A 21,994-nucleotide genomic window follows, 5' to 3' on the forward strand; every position below is an offset into this window, starting at 1 on the left:
CTGCACTGCACAGCATGCTGGTACTCACCCCGTGATCATCTAGATCCTGTCTAGATCCATCAGGAAGGGATGTGGTCCACTTGAATATCACTAAATCAAGTATCTTGCAACGATTTTTCAAACTCATTTCTTAACAACTCAATTTTTTTCCAGTTCATCAGCCTTTTCTCATCTTTCTTTATTAACCAGTGTGGATTCTCTAGTTTATAATTTCAATAAGTTTTTGCAAAACTATTAAGTTCCTTGAACCTCGGGTTTTTTCATGCACCCACAGCTTGGAACAACACGTCTATCTACATTCTCCATACTTGCCTCCAAACTTCTTCGCAGAAGGTGATTTAACCAAGTACAGTCAACATGGTATAGAATTGCGATTACAAACCCAAAATGGACCCTCTACACTGCTTAGCAGCCTTTCAAAGACAATCTTATCAACTAGTTCTCTTACTAATAATTTTAAACCATTGTCACTTTAGTCAAATCTCCTAACTTATTCTCCACTCATATAACTAACAACTGCATTGCTGAGAAAGTGAAACCCTTAAACTTTAAACTGCTAAACACATACATATATATTCACTAACATATACACTAATACAGGAGAGGAGATATTTTTCTTACTCTGAGGTCAATCCCTCCAATACTTTGGGACTCATGCAGTCTTCTTAAGCAATGCACACTTTCCATTATCTCAACTTTCTTTGGTATTATTAACTGCATCTTTTACATCTTTATTTAAACAATCCCTTCAGCTCCTACACATTACTCGCCTTCAGAGTTACATTTCTTAAAGAACTATATATACGCATCATCATTTCCTAATTATTTACTTTCTTCTCAATTTTCTTAATTTGGGCATTCAACCTCAGTTGTTCTAGTGAAACCCTTTTGGAAAGATTTTTAATCACAACCATACTACACAATTCAGTGCTTATTTTTTAAACCTGAAATCAGTGGTATTAGAGATTGTGGTCCAGTTTTATCCCTTTTAAATGACTTATTTTTATTACCAGAATCAACATACCCTTGTTTATCTACTCCTTATTTCCCAGGGTGTTTCTTTTTAGTATTGTATGATGGTCCCTTTTTCTCCATCTGCCCATTAAAGTTAGAAGATACTCACATCTCCATTATAGTCACTTTTCTTTCCACACTATACTCGCCCTGCATGATTAAACCCACTCTTTGCTTGGGCTTCAGTTGCTCTTATCAATAACCCAAACATTTATAATGCCAGCTTTATATTCAACTGCCTTCTTGTTATTTCTACTTGTATCTGTCAACAGCATCTCAGATTCAATACAACTAAACCCAGGCTCATAATCTTAGCCTCAAACAGGGTTCCCTTCATTGTTTCACATCTGTTTATGGCAACTGTATGATTAAAGAGACCAAAAATAATAAATAAACAAACAAACAAAAACAATAAAATTGTCAACATTTATGTTACATTTCTTTTGCCACAGCCAAACCCACCAGTATCACCTACACTATTTTACATTTTGTGCCCAGTTATCTTGTCTTCATTGCCACCACCTGAGTACAATAATCCCTTTGCTGGCATACTATACCAACTCTCTAACTGACCACCACAGCCCTCCCAAACACTCCTCACCCTAAATTCTTTGTAACGTAACACACAAGTGGCAATTCTGTTCAAGTCATTTTCAGCTTATGATTGTTCTAGATGTTTCTATTTTGACATAGGACAAAGACCAATATCTTAAAGGTCGCTAATAACTTTGACATCATTTTATTTCTGCAATTATTCTCATTAAATAAATATTTGTATATTGAATCAATAAGAGAAAATTATGGGACCAGAAAGAGAGTCAGTGATGAACAATTAGGAAACGAAGTGTAGAAAAATGTCCAATGGTTACAGATCTCAATAAAGGCACTGAATAATAGAAGGCATGACCAACATGTTATAGACTGGTCTAGAAGAAAGAATGCTAATTAGGGGAGTCAATTTGATAGTTAGGCTGAAAGTATAACCTACTTGGGCTGAAAGTGTAACTAACTGAGAGGTTTCGTGATGAAGAGAAAGGAGAAGAATCTTAAAAAAGTTATAGACCCAAGATAATAATTTTAACCAAATGAAACATAATCCTATTTTTAAATAGAAAAATTATAAATGCAGGGGAAAAGAAATAAAGATATAAAGCATAGTGATAAAGGTTATTAATCAAAGAACTTTATTGATAAGAAAAATGCACAATATTTGTTTGACAAGAGGAAAGCCACAAAGAGATGTATAAACGGACAAGTTTGGTGACTAATTTACTTCAAAAGTACAAGGACAATTTGGATGCCTGTGATATTCTTGGACATCTATGATAGTGTTGATCCGTCAAAGGTAAGTTTATCTGCTTGATGAGTGGCAGGGTCGGGGGCTTAAATGGTGTTCAGTTGTTGGAACTGATGTTATGGAGACAACTGATAAAATCAACCAGAGATAAGGTGTGGTAATATCTCAGTAATTGCTTTGGATTAATGTTCTAGTCATTATTTGAAATCATTATTTCTGTGCATTGTTTTACCTTTTTCCAGAAACAGAAAACAGAGAACAAAGATAGGGGTTTAGAAGATGGAACCATATGGTTAGGAAATGACATTAACAATTGATGTAGGATCTTTTAGGATCTTTGGATAAACAATGTTGAAATGCTCTAGGAAAGTTTGGTTGTTGTTTTTTTAATTGAGAGGCGGAGAGGTGGAGAGACAGACTTCCACATGTTCTCTGACCAGGATCCAACAGCAAGCCCCCTTGATGGGATGCTCTGCCTCTCTGGGGCTTCTGCTCTGCTGCTGAACAACCGAGCTATTTTACCGCCTGACGTGAGGCGATGGAACCATCCTCAGGGCCCTGGGTTAACTTGCTCAAACCACCATGGCTGCGGGAGGGGTAGAAAGAGAGAGAAAAGGGGGAAGGCAAGGTTGGAGAAGCAGAGGGCACTTCTCCTGTGTGCCCTGACCAGGAATCAAACCCAGGACTTCCACACGCTGGGCTGACATTTTACCACTGAGCCAATGGGCCAGGGCCTCAGGAAAGTTCTGAATCAGTCTCACTAATGGAAAAGTCTCAGGGAATAATGAAAGTGTGTGTTGTTACAAATGTAAAGTTGGTCCATAAGATATTCTCTGAGAGTCAATGAAGTGCTATTTGACAGACATACATAAGGTGGTGGGTAGTGTCACAGAAATAAAAGTAAATATTTAATGAGTATTCCACACTAACCTGGTTCACTTTCAAACTAGTTTCAAATAAATGAAAAATGACATATCTCAGTATTAACAAAGGGTATTATCAGTAAGTACTACCTCTGGTCATTACAAAATACAATGATAGTGATGAATAAGAAAGGAGATTCTTTCAAACTACAACTGTCTGTATCATGTGGCAATTTTATACTAAACTAAAGAAAATAAAGGTTTGATAAAACTGCATTCCATATCTACTGTAGATATGTACATAAGTATGATATGATAAAGCTCTTTGACTTAACTACCAAGGAAAGCATAATAAAACTTAGAATTTATATCCCTTTTCATATTTAAATTGCCTCTTAAAATGTTAACATATTATGTAAAGAAATTAATGAAAATGCTTCCCTCTTTGAAACATATCTTTTAAAGTGAGACTAAAGTAGTTCGTATTTAGTGAGGTGATTAAAATTTAGTCCATGCTGGTTTTTCAAAGGAGAGTATTATTATTATTTTTTAACTGACTTTCCAATTCAGCCTGGAAATGCACAGTGGATGATTTGTATGTGGGAAATGATTTTATTTGAGATCTGTGTTCTGAAAACCGCTCAGCTGTTGCTGGCCGGTGCAGTGACTGCCGGCGTCGGTAGAGTGTCTAACAAATTGCAGACGTCTGGGGCAGGAGTTTATTTAATCAATTGATCACAGGCATATGGTTATAATGACAAGCTCAATGCAGCCAACTATACTCTTCCAATTAGCATAGTTTTACATTTCTTTAAGAATTTTAGTAAGTCATATTATCGTGAACCACTTGAAACTGCCTCAATATGGGGTCAAATTATGATTAGCAACTTTTAAATGACTTATTTTCCAAAAGACACATATGTATAAATTACATATGTGAAAACAATAATAATAAAAGAATATAAAGAGACTGTTTAATTATATTTATACTAAAGATTATTCTTTGTTAAAGGAAAATAATCTTAAGGTATATCGGTAGCAATATTTAAGTTTTTTTACAATCCTAATCTGTAAAATAGAATTATGGCATTATTTAAGAACTTGACTTAATTGATTTGAGCTGCACAATGAAATCAAAGCAAGGTATTTTGAAAGAATTCAGTTTTTAAAATTACGTAAAACAGCCTGTTTGACTTAAAGAATGAGGAAAGACACTTTGGGGTTAATAAATAGTTTCCTTAGTTAATTATAAAATGAGATAAACACAGTCTTTACTATATGAAGTAAAGCTGAACCAGCCATATGTTTATGTAGCTATATATAATATATATGTGTATAGCTATAAATCCCTATGTATTTAGTCTTAGAAGATCCTTTTGTTCACAGAACCCTAAATCATTTTTTTGTGTGTGACAGAGGCACAGAGAGATAGAGAGAAGGACAGATAGGGACAGACCAGAAGGGAGAGAGATAAGAAGCATCAATTCTTCATTGCAGCACCTCAGTTGTTCATTGATTGCTTTCTCTTATGTGCCTTAACTGGGGGGCTACAACAGATTGACCCCTTGCTCAAGCCAGTGACCTTGCTCAAACCAGATGAGCCCACACTCAAGCTGGTGACCCTGGGGTTTCGAACCTGGGTCCTCCTTGTACCAGTCTGCCACTCTATCCACTGAGCCACTGCCTGGTCAGGCAGAACTCTAAATCATTTTAACACCTGTAAGAATAAGGCTAGAATAGCCTTGTGTAGCCCAATGTTACTTTAAAATAGAAGTATGATTTATTAATTACTTAAAGTTCTCATCAGCAGGAACTGGCATCCTGCTGTATGCATCTTTTACAGTTGTGTATCTCATAAAAGTTTACCAAATTTGATGCATAAATAAATTATTTAAAATAGCTTTGAGAACATGAATATGCAGTACAATATTTCAATACCTTGCAGTAGATATTATCTTAAACCCTAGTAATTGTGAAACCACGCCACTGTTTATCTTCTGTAGGTTTCCCTCCATAATGAAATATACGGCTGAGCCAAAGGCTGTGTTTTAAGTAACCAGATGGTCAGAAACAAAATGTAATATGTTTAGTGTTTGCAGGGCTTGAAACTTTATGACTATTGATGATATTCTCAAGTTGTTTTCTAAAATACAGTTTGAAGTGATTGTTGACACTCATCAAAGCTAAGAATGAGGAAAATGTTATACTTACCTCTGATCTCCTCCCTCTGTTCAAATAAGTACAGACAGGGCTGAACGCACCGCTGCCGCAGACGTACAGATGTGTGCGGTTGAAAGCCTGAATCACGCGGACGAAGTTTCCACAGCCGTGCTGAGAGAGTACAGGAGAGTAAGCGAGCGGTTGGTAACCCAGCGAGTTTTACTGCCATTTCTAAGTGTTACTATGAAAGGTTGCTGTACATTTTTCTTTCTGTTCTTTCTTCAGGTTATTAGGTTATTAGATTATTGGGTTATTAAAACATATTAGAGAACAGCATAGTTTATAACCATTGTTTTATTTCAGAAGGAAAGTAGTCCAACTTAGATAATGAATATGTCTCATTCCATATGCTGTGTAAGTTTTTATATTCTGACATTTTATAAACTTATTTTTTACCTCAGCAAGTTCAAAAACTGTAAATATCACCAAATTGTTTCCTTACATTTTCTTCAAACCATCATATGCACACATACATGTATTAAAAGAAATTTTGTCTATACATCTCATAAGTACATAATGGCAAACACTATTGGCCTTTACAACTGGTCATAAAACAAACCTTAAAGAAAATGCCAGCATTGTGGCTTTCTATGAAAAATGATGCAATTATTATCTTTAAACACTTTCTTCTCCTCCAAAATCTCCTTTCTTTGCTGCTTCCAGTCCAACCACTTATTCACTCAATGAAATGAAGAATTATTATTGTAATTTTTTGGGTATTTTTTGTAATTTATTGTATTATTGACTATGATCTTGCAGAAGTACATAACTATGGCCATCACCAAATGCTGATCTCTGTGACTAACCATTGCATGTTCTGCATTTAGTCGGCTCACTGTCCTTTGCTACAATTGAGCCCAAGATTGCTGTTCCCCTCACAAAGTCGGTTTTCTCTCAAAGAACGTTATTAAAAATAATGCTACAAATCAAACACACCCTTTTTAATAAAAACATACCTGATTTTCCCAGGTGTGGTCAGAGACCATAGGTGGTTTTTTCCCACTACTAGGTATCATGTATTTTAATTTTTTTTTCTTTCTTTTCAAAGTGACAGGAGGAGAGATAGAGAGAAAGACTCCTTCATGCATAAGCCCCAACTTGGATCCACACAGTAATCCCCATCTGGGGCCATATTCACAACCAAGCTATTTTTAGCACCTGAGGCAGAGGCTCCACAGAGCCATCCTCAGTGCCCAGGGCTGATGCGCCCAAACCTATTGTTGAGCCATGGCTGCAGGAAGGGAAGAGAGAGAGAGAGAGAGAAAGAGAGAGAGAGAGAGAAGGGGAGGTGGAAAAGGGGGTAGAGAAGCAGATGGCCACTTCTCCTGTGTGCCCTGGCCCAGAATCAAACCCAGAACATCCACATGCTGGGTCAACGCTCTACCACTGAGCCATCTGGCCAGGGTCGGTATCATGTATTTTACCATTTTTATAATGCACATGCAATTATTTACATTATGGGAAAAGTAAAAATACAAACTTTACTAAAAAAGAAGTTATATTTAAAGTCAATTATTTTTTATTTTCCCATCATTTTCTCCTTTTATATTCATTATTACTTGACAGTAAATCTGTTTATTTTCATATGTATTAATTTTATACATATTTCTATTATAGGTTTTTATGATCAAATAATCAATCATTAACTCTGCTGTCAACAAAATTAAACCTTACAGAGCAGACTATAAACTTTATTTTTATTTTAAGACATTACGGATTTTTGTTAAATATATAATGTCATTTGTATCTTGACACCTGTTTATAGAGGTTTTTAGAAGTTGACTGCATAACTGCAGATGATAATGTGTTTCTCTGGAGAAAAAAAGCACAGATGAAGTACGATGTGTATATAATATGTCTATGCTAAGGGTATCTGTGAGCAATGAGACTGGTGTTTATTTTTTTCTCATTTAAGTTTTAGTCACTCTGGGATTCTGTATATACTATTTTTCTATAAGACATGAATCCAACCCAACTCTATTAATAATAGGTTATCTCTGTCTCCATATGAGTTTTGTAGACCACTTACCATCATAAATTATTGATTCTAATAAAAAAAGTCACTGGTATCTTTTTTATATTTCAAATACAGTTTATAATTATTTTGTTTTCTATATCTATATACAATCTGTTTATTATGGCTAATATTTGTTGAGAATTTGCTATGTGCTAGACATTAGAACAATCATTTTATATATTTATCTTCTACTTCCCAGGAGGTTTGATTATTTTACTTTTATAGCTCACATTTATTTAGCATATAATATGGTACTTAAGCACTTAACGTTCACTTAATTTTTTTTACAGTTCAATCCGTTTTAGACCAATAAAGTTTAGGGCTTTTTAAATTAACTTGCCTGAATCCACATAGTTAGAAAAAGGCAAAGGGAATTTTCAAACACAGATGTGTCTAACTCATCTTGTAATTGTAACCATGTTATAACTTGTCATTATTTTAGGAATCTATAGTTATTAGAATGGAGTTTTTATAACTGTTATTAATGTTTACAGAGCTCTTCCTTTGATGTTAATAGTTTTTAATCTTCACAACGTTTCAATTAAAGTATTAGTCTCCTTTTAGTGAGGAGGAAATTGAATTCGAAGAGGTTAAATACCTCTTTGCTCTAGGTTCAGTGAATAACTGAGCTGGGTTTTGAACCATGGCTACCTCCCGCCCCCGCCGTTTAGCTTTTCTATAGGAAGGTGCTGATTACATGTGAGACAGACCCCCATGCCATCTGATAAATTTAGTGTACCTCTCTCAACTTCCCCAGAGAAAACACAAAAGGAAAAACAAATCAGTTAATTATTGAAAATCTAGGTCCTTCCCATTTCCATTATATTGCTTTGGTTTCTGTCCACATTATTTCTGAGCGAGGCCACTGCAATTCTATCAGTTTCATTCAGCAAATATTTATAAACTCAGTACAAGTATTGTGCATGGTGCTAGCAACACGGGGATGAAGAGATTTAATTCTTGCTTTCAAAGAAAGGAGGGCTTCAGCCATCAGGCTCTGCAGATGCTATCACAGGGTTATACTTTTCAAAATGTGCTACAGAAGCAAAGAAGAGATTGAGGAAGCTGAACAGTATGTAAAGGTTTGAAAAGGGCTGTCACTCTATACTATGCAGTGGAAAAATACCTTCTCTTTTTCCACCTACACTTCTTTGTTCTGGGGAATAAATCAAAGTATTTTGGTAACTGTATTACTAAAGAAAATATATTTTCCAGTAGTTTAGGATGGATACTCTGGTCACAGAAATAGGGAAAAGGATATTATATAATTAATAAATCAAGTTTGACATTGTGTACGTGTAATGCATTTAAGTCTAAATACATATAATCCTGCTTAATTCACAAGAAACTCTTACAGATTACTTAGTAAAATCATTATGCCCCATCTCATTGGATATGTTTGACAGGTGGTGCTATTGCTTAAGCTCATTTTATTTAGAATATGAGTGAAATACTAACATTTAGAAATAAATGGAGCATGTAAGAATGTGAATACATTGGGGCAGAAAGAGAAATGGGAGATAAGTTATACTCTCTTTAGCAAAGGCAGAAGATTAACTATTTTCCCACCATGATTATTTATTTTCTTTACAAGCAGTATGTAATTGTAGCATTATGACATGTACTGCTCACAAAAATTAGAGGACATTTCAAAATGAATATGAAGCAATAAAATATCCTCCAATTTTTGTGAGCTGTATATTATTATCTGGGGTCAAATTTTAAATTATATTGAATTATTTTCTAATAATTGCTTTAATAACTTTAAAGATTGATATAAGTAAAACATCTGCAGGAATAAATGAGTGCTTGATTCAGGGTTCTAGTTTTCCTTTCCATTGTTACAGCAGCATGAATTTTAATTGTTATTAGTTTATTTTCCTTAGTAGATGATTAATACCAAAAAGCAAAAGGTTTTAATTTTAATTAAAATGTACTTGTAAAATATGTGCAAAATCACTTCTAGCAGACATGATTGACCTCAGGCCATCGATAGCCCGCCCTTCACTGTGCGGAACCTCCACCCTCTAACAACCACTTGGAACAAATTCCCCGGCTTGCTGGCTGCCGTCTCTAATTTCTCAGACCTTGTTTAAATTTTATAAAGCAGCTAGATCCAGATATGAGCCCTGGAAATAATCACACTATTACAAGATATTTCCAATGATGAAGGGAGAATTAAAGTTAAAGATGCAGTAAAAAAATAAAGGGGGTGGGCTAGTGTTTCATTGGGAGGGGCAGCTAGCCCAGTCCCAGGTGGGGAGAGAAGCTTTCCAGAGATGTGACATCCCTACTATTTTTGAAAGGATGAGTAGATGATTCCCAGGCTAAGAAATACGGCAAGGTAACTAAAGAAGAGGAGAATTACATGTAGCATGTACCAAAGGCTGAAGAGGTAAAAGGTATCAATATCATTCTAATAAAATGAGGGGACATGTTATCATAAGACAACATAGTTGCCATCATGACTGTTGAGCCTTTCCTAAATAGCCTAGCTACAGTGTATTTTTCATTTGTCCTCTGAGCATATCCCTGGCATACCCCTCCTAGTAGGTGGCATGTTTCACTGGCTCAGGGTGCAGGACCTAGGGGCGTGTGTGCCTGGGTCAGACAGTGCCTCCTACATGCTAGTAGTGCAACTTTTGGTAAGTTCCTCATTCTATTTGTATTGCAGGTTTTTTTTATCTTGAAACTGTATATAATGACAATAATGTGCATCTTAAGGCACTTGTATGAGGATTAAAATAAGGCACATAGAAAAATGGCCCATTCTAAAATTTTTGCAATTATTATTTGATAATTATCGTGTATTATGTTGTTAAGACTAAGAGTAGGGACTCCATCTTCATTCACCTGGATTCTTCACAATTCCCGATTCATGTCAATTAAAATATTCAATTCTCACATCTTAAAAAATGAAATATGAAGCAATCAGATAGTATTTATTCCATCAGAGTTTAAAAATTCTTTAATATTTGGTTTCATTGAAAATTATAATAAAAATATGTTGCTCTGAAGAGCTTCTAAAGGCCTATTTACCATCATTTTTCTATCACTGGCCTTTTTCTTGTGGCTTGATTGAAGGACACTTCTCTATAAGTGTCTCGCATGTACGAAATGAGATAGATTTGTCAAATATCCTCCCCTGTTGCATAGGCAGAACATGTATTTGAAAGAGTTAATCTGTTTGTTATTCTCCAGGACCCAATAATTTTGACTGTGAAAACAGACCCCTCCACCAGTTACTTATATTGTTTATACTACACTGCTCACAAAAATTAGGGGATATTTCAAAATGAGTATGAAGTAATGAAAAAAGGAAGCAGTATTTTTTTAGTTAAACAAGAACATCAGAAAAGCAAACAAAAAGTCAAAGAAAGTTGTTTGATTATGCAATGAGATGCAAAACCAACTTTTATTTCATTGGTGAAAATACACTGTACAAAAGGCTGAAAGTACAGAATTATCTGCATGTTCCCTGATCCCCTAATTTTTGTCAGCAGTGTAATTGGTGGTATAGCAGAATTTAAAGATATCTATACATGATATTACAGTATGAAAAAACTATGGGAAAACATAAGTATGTTTTGAAGATTTTATCTAATAACTTTTAATTATAAGAAAGCAAGTGACAGAGCATTTCTAGGGGAGAAAGAAATATAATGTCTTGGCTAAGATTCTTCAGAAAATCAACAGCAAGTTTTGGAATGAGACTGTGCAAAGGTATCCAAGTTCTACATACCCTGCCTGTGGCAGTTTGTATAAATGGAAAAGAAAAATCTTTTTGAACAAAGGACAATTAAATCCAGGAATTATAGCCACAGGATATTATTGTGGCAGAAAGTAAGTCATGATCAGATATACATCAGTGAAAAGTCTCTACACTAGAGAATGAAAGAAAACAATTTCATTCATGTGCAATTATTGAAATAACAGCTTTGGGGGACAAACAAGTGTAGCCCACAAAATTGTACTTCCTTCTGCTACTCATTCCCTAGAAGGCAATTGTAATAGTCTTTCAATGTTTTTCCATATATTTCTGTATATTTCCTTCTAGAGAGTGGGCCCCAAGATCCTATGGGCAGCAAATATGTTACTGTAAGCTCATTCTGTCCATTTCTACATTTCTTTATAAAGTGATTTATGAAACTGAAAATGTGAGATTCATTGCTGACTCACTCCTGGGGAGCTCTCTCGCCAAGAACACCCTCCAGTGAGACCTGAAAATTAAACATTCCAGACTCTTCCATGGATCTACATTAAGCCTGATCTTTTCAGAATCTTAAACCTGGAATCTTAAACTCTTAAGAGTCAATGGAAATAAGTTTCATTTCCACACTTGCTACTTCCATACGGATTAGTCTTTTCTTTTTTTAAACCTTATGGTGAACATCTGAAATACGACCAAGGCTCGGCACACAGCCTTCTCTTTTGAAGTCAGCATTTATTACCTCTACACTTACAATGGTAAGTGTTCAGTCAACACTAAGTTGGCATGTATGTACAATTCCTAATTTTGCTACCAAACCACCATATTTCAATTTCATACCTGTATTAGTATGTATTTCTATGTTTTTTTCATTAATGTTGACTTCTCCAACAAGATAATAAAGTTAATAAGAGCCAAATATATCTATTATGGCAAAAAATTGTATCTTTAGCAATTAACACTATGCCAGACACACAATAGGTATTTAATTAATTGTTGAAGGATGATTAAAAGAATGAATGAATGAAGAAACTTCTTTACCAAATTATTTATGTAAGAGTGGGTGGTTTTGCTCTGGCAGGGCAAATGAGTTGGTTAGTGTCGTCCAATAAGCCAAGGTTGTAAATTTGATCCCAGTCAGGGCACATAAGTCAACCAATGAGTGCGTAAATAAGGAACAAACGATCCCTCAATCTCTCTTACTCACCCTTTCTCGCTCCCTCTAAAATCAATAAAAAATAAGAGTGAATGATTTGGATATTTGGATCCATTATGTTACTTCTCAAGATTTGAGATAAGAAGGTGGAATGACCTTCTGCTTCATTATAAACATTAAAAATCTGCTCCGTGTATTTTCTTTTATAACATTCAAGAATAATCTGTCAGTTTCAGCAAGTCATTAGTAAAAATCAATACAGATGTATTCCTTGACTCGATATGGAATCCTACCTAAAGTAACACAATTTATACAAGTATTGCACACTGAAAATTTATTGATATTTATACCTGCCTCGATTTTTTTGTTTTTACAGTTATTTTTAATTAACAAAGATACCAGTCATCACTGGTGATTTATGCCTCTGGAATGTGCCGCTAGCCACAACCCTTGCACTGAGAATCTTTCTTTGGAAAGCCCACATGGTATCTGGGAGTTGATCCAGATTCCTGCATTATCATTATTTCAGCAGCCTGCTGAGAATTCCACAGGTTGGGTCCACTTGGAAAGGGGTTATTACTGAAATCCATCACGAAAAGTGTCAGGGTGCAATAATGAAAGCAAGTCAGTAAATTTTTACCCAGTCAGGAATTCCTAAATTACAGTGTTTAAGAGTTCCAATCCTTTTGTGTTGACATTTTTTTTTACCATATGTCCAGCAGAGGATTAAAAACACCAACGCCCGTTGCTTCACTCTTGGCTGCACTCAAGGTACATGGATTCGAAGACCAAATATTTAAATGTGGGGTTTTTTTAAAGCACTCACTGTGGGATCTTTGCCAGCCATTTTGCACTCTTCGACTTTGATTGTAGATGCTGGCCAGAAAACCTGCTCAGAAAGGAAAAGAAAGATTGTATAAATCTCACCATCCTCTTCCTTTACTTTAAGCTCACAGAGCTCCTTAAGGTATCTCTAGATTTATATTTCAAAATTCTATCTTTCATTTTATGAACTTAAAATAATAAAAACCTTATTTTTTTATTCTAAAACTTGTTTTGTTTTTTTATTCCTTGCATCACTTATTTTCTTTTAATAAAGCCTTTCAAGATGTGTCTGATAGCATAATATTAAAATGAAGTCATTATTAATGTGCATAATATAATGTATTTTTCTCTCTTTTTGATTTATAGTACACTTTTGCCAACTGCTTGTAGCACAATGAAATTACATTTACATTGGAATCTCAGTTTAATATTATTTTGGGTAAAGCACACAGCCAGACTGGTAGATTTACTTAAAATAGGCCCCTAGGTACATCAACAGTTAAAATAAGTTGGAAAAAAAGAGATTCCTGCTCTGAAAAATTGTACTAGAATTCCAAGTCATTGTAGCCTTGGGTCAGGTCTAGTGGTGAGGATTATTTTTTTAATTGTTCATTGCCCACTGTTAAATAACAATTTCAGAAATCTCCTTGCTGTAATAAACTTAGAATTAATCTACTTTTACTTCTTTACTTCAGTGATGCTCCATTCATTTCCTTGTTGTAAAACAGAATAATAAATATGGGCCATACTTGTTCAAAGAAGAATGCATTTCATAACTGTGTTCTAAGGCCTTTTGGAAAACATATAAATGAAAAATTAGGTCTTCCTTTGATCTGACCACTTTTTCATGCTATACTCTCTTTTTCTTTTTCCTCTTTCTAACAGAAAGTACTCTCATTTAGCTTCAGGTTTTATATTGTTAAAAACTATAAAATTAGACAAAGGATTAAATTGATTATATTTTCAGTCCATTAAATAAGTACTAACTTCCGATTATTTATTAACATGCAGCCAATATTTTCTATTGTTCTAATTAAATACATAACTTTTTTATTGTATTTGAAATTTTTAAAGTAAAAAATCACCTAGGTAGTCAACATTTCCCTCATAAAAGTAATACACTTACACTCAAAGCTTCTTGACTTAAGTTGTTAATATTCAAGGAAAGAATGTGGTCTTTGCTGCCCACATATATCCGGTCCTGATCTTCATCCATTAATAGTATCCTATAATCCAAAGGGTGCTGGGAAAGGCTAAAGTATTCAGAGGTCTTGGTTTCTCGAAGCTCTGAAATAGTGAACAACACAGTGAAAACATAGTATCTTAGTTGTACGGCTTTCATTTTAAAGAAAATTATCTTCCAGAAATATTTACCAAAAAAAAAAAAAGATACATTTTTCTCCTACAATTGTAAATTAATGTTAAAATAGATTTGTGTCTGTGAATATTTTTATTTACTGTCTTTGGAACAAAACAAAAATCAACAAATGCAATTTTAAACTGTGTGATGATGATATTTGATTACAAAATTATTCACATTTTGCAATACTCTCAACTCAGTTTTATTCCTGGCTGTCATCAGCTCAAGACTAGTTAAAACAGATTAACCAAAAAAGCATGGTAAGTTAGCAAAATGAACAACAAAAAAGCCCACCAAACAAACAAATAAATAATGGCAGTGTTTATGTCTTCCTTCTATGTCTTAATGTTTTATTGTTGGACTCAGTACATCATGGCAGGACTATTTTATACTCGAAATGCTTACTTCTTCTTCTTTAACATAATTCTAACCAGTTTATTATTATGTCTTGGGGCAAGACATCAAGTTTCTAGCAGCATGAAGAAGAAAAATTCCTTACATGGAAGAATAAATTTCCTGATTTATATTTAATGTTTTATTTTTTTTATACGTAGAACAATTTCAAATTGAGCAAGAAAGTACAACAGGCCTGACCCGTGGTGGCACAGTGGATAAAGTGTCGACCTGGAACTCTGAGGTCGCTGGTTCAAAACCCTGGGCTTGCCTGGTCAAGGCACATATGGGAGTTGATGGTTCCTGCTTCTTCCCCCTTTCTCTCTCTCTCTCTCTGTCTCTCTCTGTCTCTCTCTCTCTTTCCTCTTTCTCCTCTCTAAAAATGAATAAATAAAATCTAGGAAAGAAAAAAATTTTTAAAAAAGAAAGTAAAACAATAAAAAAATCATTTTCAAAAGAAGTAGTTTTGTTGAGTGTGCAGGACAACTTTGGAGTTTGTGAAACAGAGAAACTACGAGATGCTGCCCCAGATGTGCTGATGACAAGATCCTGATATACTAGAAGTGAAAAGGAAGAGTTGATGTGAGGAACACTTAAAATTAAGGGTTAGAAATGTTTTTATATGACACTGCTCTTTGGGTAAATAAAGATATATACGCCTACCATCAAAGTTATAAACTAAACACAGGAGAAATAAATTAGCATGCCTTTACTTCTTTGGGGGGTTTCAAAATTTTTTTGGTAGAGAGATTACTTGAGTATTGATAGTTTAAATAAAGCAGACCTGTCCTAAGAACATGTAAAATCAGGTAACCAATTAGAAATATCAAATCTGCAGGTAGAGATTTCTGATTCTTCTCATGGATTATATCAAACTCTGAGAGTAAGTAGACAGGGCTGAGGAAGAATGAATCTGAAGTGAAAAGAAGAGCACTGAGATGCATTGATGGTGAGACCCAAAAATAGTAGCTCTGGAACTGAACCTGAATGTGAGGCATGATGTATAGGCAACAATGAGATACTGTGGAGAGATTACAGATTTGGAGTCCAACAACTCTGAGCTGAAATTCCAGCTTCTCTACTACCAAGGTCTGCTGGTAAGCGACCTCAGTTCTCCCAGTTTTGATGTCCCTCATCTATAAACTGGTTATATTAAAACATATCTCAAAGGATGGTCTACTCCACCAGCACATAGTAGAGGATGCATGTGTGTTCCTTTCAGCAGGAGACATTGCTGTCCATTTGTCTAACAGATACTGTTTTCTTTCCTTTTCTGTTGGTAGAGCTGGTCTATGCCAACTAGAGTGGTTCCATCTCCTAGTCAGTGAGCGGTTAAAATGTGACCAGTTCTGGTCAATGAGATCAAAGAGAAGCCTTCTGCATCAATATGGAAAAGGTTTCTTGGATCCTAAAAGGGGACACAAAAAAGGGGTGACTTCTTTTTCTATCTCAGACATTGGTATGCGAGCATGTTATCTTGCAGCAGTTTCAGCTACCAAGAAGATTGCTAGCTAAAAATGGCAAGCAGGAATTTAGAAAAAACAAAACCACAACAAGCTGAGTTCTTTAAGAAATCATTTAATCTCTACACTAACCCTGGAACTGCTTTATGACTGTATTTTGTTACGTAAAATTCAAAACAAAAATTTCTCGCATTTCTTAAGATACTCTGAATTGAGGTTTCCATTTCTGTTGTTAAACCCTTACTAACTGACCTATCTTTGGAGTTTTCACAGCCCCTAACTACCACCTTTTCACCCATCCAACCATGATATATTTAGTTTGGGTAATTTTTTTAAATACGTTTTTTTTTTCTTTTTCCTTTTTCTTCCTAATCTATAATGAAGTGAAACCAGGAGTGTTACCTTACCAGGGAAAATAGCCTCAACTGAATTTTACTTGCAAATAACAAACAATGGCAGCTCCCCTGTTTATCTGTATAATTAGACAATAATCAATATATCGCACTAATTCAAAAACCAGAGGGAGAAATAACTGCATTACCTTTAGACCTTTCCAGTCCAAAGCTTTTTATCTATTTTTTCTGAGCCATAAAGATCTTTCTTCAAATTTAATTACCTTTAGCACATTGACAGTTGACAGCTGTTAACCAAGGAAGATTTACTTTAGAAGTGCCCCTGGTAGAAGCCTAGAAGCCAAGGCTATTTAGTGAAAATGTATTTAAATTGCTGTTAGTTAGCCCTAATTGAACTTTGTGGCTTGGGATAAAGCAAAAGAAAACAAAACTTTTTTTTTTCTTTTAGAATAAGAAGATGAGTTCAAAGCATTGAGAATTTTTATCTATCTATTAAAAAATAACTTAAAAATCCATCATTTTAGTTTAATGTAGGTCCAACTTAGTCAATGACTAATTCAATGGTTTGGCCACAGGTAAAGAAGAAGACTGGTTGATATGGCCACAACGAAAGAAGGCATCCTAATGACCTCTCCCCTGAACAAGTGCAGAGCGCGTATAATGATGGCGCCTTTTGGACAGCATCAGGCAGAAAACTTGTGCTGTTTCTCAGGATGAGCTCAACTGATCGAAGGGAACTTTGGCTGAGAACGTGGTATCAGAAAACAGAGTGGCCCCAAAAGGGCAGCGTGGGTCTCTAAGTCCCTGGGACAATCTCCTGGGCAATGTTATTTTAAAAATATATATTGCATGCTTCTACCCTGGAATCTACATTGTTGAGGAGTTCTATGATGGAAAATTACTGTAATGTTTTCATGCCAATGTTTCCCAAGGGAGAATCTGCAGTGTTTACCTGAAATCATGTATTGACGTGGATGTTGCTTTGTGATAGTAATTATTGTGAGCCTTCAGAATTTATGCAAGGCTGAGAGAACAATACACTCCCCCAAAATATTAACCCCAGCAATATATGCTTTGGGGTCCTACTGAACATAGTCAATATATTGCTGTAGCAATGACTACATAGTTTAGTATAGAGTAACAGGCTGTCTGTAAATCACTTTATTCCGAACCACATTAAGAAGCAACCGTTGTTCTCTGTTAAATCAGTCAGTGATTTTAATGTCTGAGGTGACAAGTCAAAAGAACTCAGTCATGTGCTTTGACATGTGATCTTGGTGGAGGAGGGTAGAGGGTCTAAGGTTCTCTTTTATGAGTAATATATATTATATCTCAAACTACTATGCAGGGGACACATTTGCTCAGAATACTAAATTATTTTTGGTCTTTTATAAATTTGAAAACTAGACAAAAGATTATTTGATTGAAAATCAACTCCCAGGGGTCTCTCTACTAGAATTATATGCAATGGATACTCCTTAATTATATTTGAATTTCATGATGCTATTAATTTATATATTCGATACATATTTATTAAGCTCTTATCACAGCAGGCTAGGCAGTTTGCTCAAATAAGAGGACACAAATATGAAGATACCAAGATGTTATGAGAATTCCAAATCTTACCTAACTTTCTGTTAAGAGTCATGCTCCACTGAACGATGGAGATACAATCTGAGAAATGAGTCTTTGTCATTGTGTTAACATCAGGAAGTGCTTACTTTACACAAACTAGGTGGTAGAGTCTCCTTCCCACATAGGCTGTATGGTATAGCCTATTGCTCCTAGGATACAAACCTTTACAGAAAGTTACTGTACTGAATGCTACAGGCATTGTAACACAATATTATTTGTGTATCTAAACAGGAAAATATAGGAAAAGCTGTGCAAGCCCACTCACAAACATGGGGGTCCACGGGGAGCCCATGGAGGCAGGTTTCCTGGGATGGAGTGGATCTCAGGAAGAAGAGGGAGAGAGAGAAGTAAGAGAGGGCAAGAGAGAGGACAATCAGAGCTCCAAAGACACCCAGAGTGGTCAAGTTTGAGACGATCACAAGACAGCATTCTGTTCGCCCAGCCCACCATGAAGTTCTCAACACAAACCTCAGCCCTCTCCCAGGCAGAATACACATCTACAGATTCAACCTCGAAATAGCTAATATATATATTTTTTCAGAGATATTGCTACTCACTGGATAATTTCCTGTCTTGAATGTCTTATCTCAGAAGAATTTTAAGTAGAGTGGTCTTAAATGAGCCACCCTCTCCCTGCAGCTATTTTCAACCCGGTTAAAAATGAACTTCACCTGTCCCTTCAGGGTCAACAGGTATACAAAAACAAGAGCAGTGAAACTTCAGAAGACTGAAACAATAGCTCCCAATTCCTTAAGCAGACAGAGACCAGAAGGTATGTTGTTACAACCATATTTACTCAAAAATAATAGTTCCAAATAGCTAATGTGGTTTTACCAGTAGGGGTAACTGTTCTAGGTGCTTTATTAAATTATTTCATTTCATTTGCATTCAAAGCCTTTGAGCAATGTAACAAAGATCACACAGTAACGAGTAGAAGAGGCTCAGGCAAGATTCCAACCCAGGTGAATTTCTCCATCTGTGAGCTCAATCAGATGCTCTCTTGTTTTTCAAATCAGACAGACACACACTGCACTTGGTTGGTAGGTCTCTACCATGCTCTTCCCCTGCACAAGAGTCTGTGCAGTATCAAATGTATCAATAGCATAAAAATGCTTCAGCCTCTCAAATTTCCTGTCAGTTTGGTAGTGAGATGGTGGGACAGGGAGGCTGCATGCCTTACACTCAATGATAAAATTCTCAGGCACACTGCTCTCACTCAGCCACCATCACAGCAGGTCTGGGAAGGCTGCCTGAATGCCCGGCCGGGCTCAGGGACCAGGGAAGAGGTTCTACTTCTCTATGCTTTCTTGTTTGTTTGTTTGTTTGTGATGGGTGGACATGATTAGCTAAGAAGCAGCAAAACGCCAAATGGATGAAAGAAAGAATAAGCGAAACAGTCCTAAGAGTGAGTCTGGCCAGGGAAGGACAATAGTGAACCCAGAATGTATTCCCAGGCATTATCAGAGGGAAAACCAGCCTATATGCAGGAGCTTCGAAGAACCGTGATTCTTACCCTGGTTTGCCCAAACAGTCCAGTCTGTGGCTGTTTTCCCAGAAAATATTGTCCCCTTTGTCCTGAAAAGATTCATGGTTTGGATGTTAAATTATATGATGACTTTACTTTTAAGCTTCCTCGTCTTGTCTTAAATGGCTTTCCACTACTTTTAGAAAAAAATCCAAAGTTTTCTACATGGCGTTAAGGCCTGCCATGCCCTGGCTGGAGATGTCCTCACTAGGAAATCGCAATCATCATTACAGTATGTGTCTGTCTGCTCGTGTTCTCCTCCCTCTGGCCTTCTTCGCACATCTTCAAAGGCGTTACCTTCCTCTTTCTGCCTCAGGGCCACTGTGCAAGTCATTTCTGCTGCTGAAAGGGTGCTTCCTGCTTTCTCCTAACTCCTACTCATAACTCAAGCGGCGGCTTCAATGTGATTTAAATGGAACTGCTTCAGAAAGACTTCCTTGACTCTCTAGATGAGGTCAGGTTTCTGTCTGCTGATTTTTGCTCAGTTTCCTTTGTGGTTTTCTCTTCTCTCAAAGGCTGTCTGAAAGTAGAAGGTCATTTGAAATGGTCTAAAACATCCTAGATTCTGGGGTGGGGACCACACTGCATGACGTGCTAAGATCCACTCTGTCTCTGTAAAGTCTTACATCTGAACTGCCTCTGAGTATGAGGTCAAGCTCTTTGTTCACTCACATCCTACCCTTTTCTTTCACTACATTGAGTTTTGTAATCTTTTAATTTTGGTGAATCAAAAAAAAATTGAGCATGAAGCCAGTAAAATAAGGAAAAAATTAAATTTTAAAAAATTGGGCTGTTCACAATACTATTTTATTACTGCTGGTGAATGGAGGTGGGAGGCCCTATTGTAGAATTAGATGACTGGGATAAAGGTCTCATCTCACCATTTGCTGATACAGAGCTTGGTTCACCCCTTCCTGCAATCACTCCCTCTCCTCTCCCTCCCCCACTTCAAATTCTAAATCTACAAAACAAAAGAGAGATTATTTATTAACCAGAAATATCTTTAATATGCAGCAATAAGTGTCAAAAATAATTCCCTTTTCATATTTTATACTTATTATCCACTGTTGTAGAGTGTCTGTAGAGCTGATAAAGTCCTTCATATTAGTATAAATCTGGCAGGAGGAAAGGATCTGTTTGAAAACCTATCTTAGAAATATGACCAAAGTAATATAATTGTGTCTTTTCTGAAAAAAAAAAAAAAATGAAGTGAAACCAAAACCACACTTTTCCCACACCTAAAGCATATTCTGTTGTGTGGTGTGGTTCAGTAAACCGGACAGTCACGAATTCAAACTTCTCTTCCTCTAGACGTGTCTGCGAGACATAAAAGCAGACTTCAGAGATGTTAGGTGCCAACGTGTGTCTCCCTGCATGGGAGGCGGGGCTGCAGCCTCTATCTCAGAGTATGGAGGGTACATAATTAGGGAATAGTTAAATGTCTTGAGAGACTCTGAACTGGAAGGAGGCATAACTTCTGGGAAGGAGAACAGTCTGAACCGATTACTAAGCCGTAGAGGACAGCATGGGTGACGGCTCCTGCATCAAGGAGGCCTCGGTTTCAGAGAGGCCACTTGACTCATAAACAAGCAAGATAAACTTGTAGAGGACGAACACTCCATCTGACACTTCCTTTCCAGAGCTCTCGACAATTCTCGAATAGCTGCTTTTGGGCACAGTGTTCAAAAACAGTGCCCAAAGTGAGAACAGTAGTTTCAAGGTTGTCAACAAAACAAAAGCAAAAAAATAACTAAGGCAAGGCAAAAAAAGAAAAAAGCAAGAAAAAAGAACAAGAAGGAAATATAATACCAATTGTAGCTTGAGAATGAAATGGTGTAAATTAGTGTACTTCTACTAAATATAATATTTACTGTCATTACAATTGTTTACATAGATTTGATGATATGATAAACATTTTCTTGGACTGTTAAGTTGTAAAAATAGGCTATACAGTGGTACCTTGAGATATGAATTTAATTCGTTCTATAACCAAGCTCGTAAGTCAGTCAACTCTGCCGATACTGGACCCGTGCGCCAACGTGCCAACTAGCGGCAGCTTCCCGAATCACCACTCGTATCTCGGAATTTTGCTTACATCTCGAACAAAAATATGGACTGAGTTGCAGCTCGTATCTTAAAAAAAATTTGTATGTTGGTCTGTTCG

The 21,994-nt window shown here is 36.0% G+C and overlaps 1 protein-coding gene across 1 annotated transcript in view; it reads right to left on the reverse strand.

Annotated features, from left to right (window-relative positions):
- SEMA3C (semaphorin 3C) overlaps positions 1 to 21,994 on the reverse strand; it is a 213,074-nt gene that overhangs the window by 102,957 nt on the left and 88,123 nt on the right. Inside the window, exons 4-6 of the mRNA XM_066353947.1 lie at positions 14,228 to 14,388; positions 13,103 to 13,165; positions 5,386 to 5,505 (exon numbers count right to left, since the gene is read on the reverse strand). Coding sequence (XP_066210044.1) covers positions 5,386 to 5,505; positions 13,103 to 13,165; positions 14,228 to 14,388 — 344 coding nt within the window. The remainder of the gene's footprint in view (positions 1 to 5,385; positions 5,506 to 13,102; positions 13,166 to 14,227; positions 14,389 to 21,994) is intronic.

This window comes from Saccopteryx leptura, chromosome 12, assembly GCF_036850995.1.
Source record: "Saccopteryx leptura isolate mSacLep1 chromosome 12, mSacLep1_pri_phased_curated, whole genome shotgun sequence".
Lineage (NCBI taxonomy): Eukaryota > Metazoa > Chordata > Mammalia > Chiroptera > Emballonuridae > Saccopteryx > Saccopteryx leptura.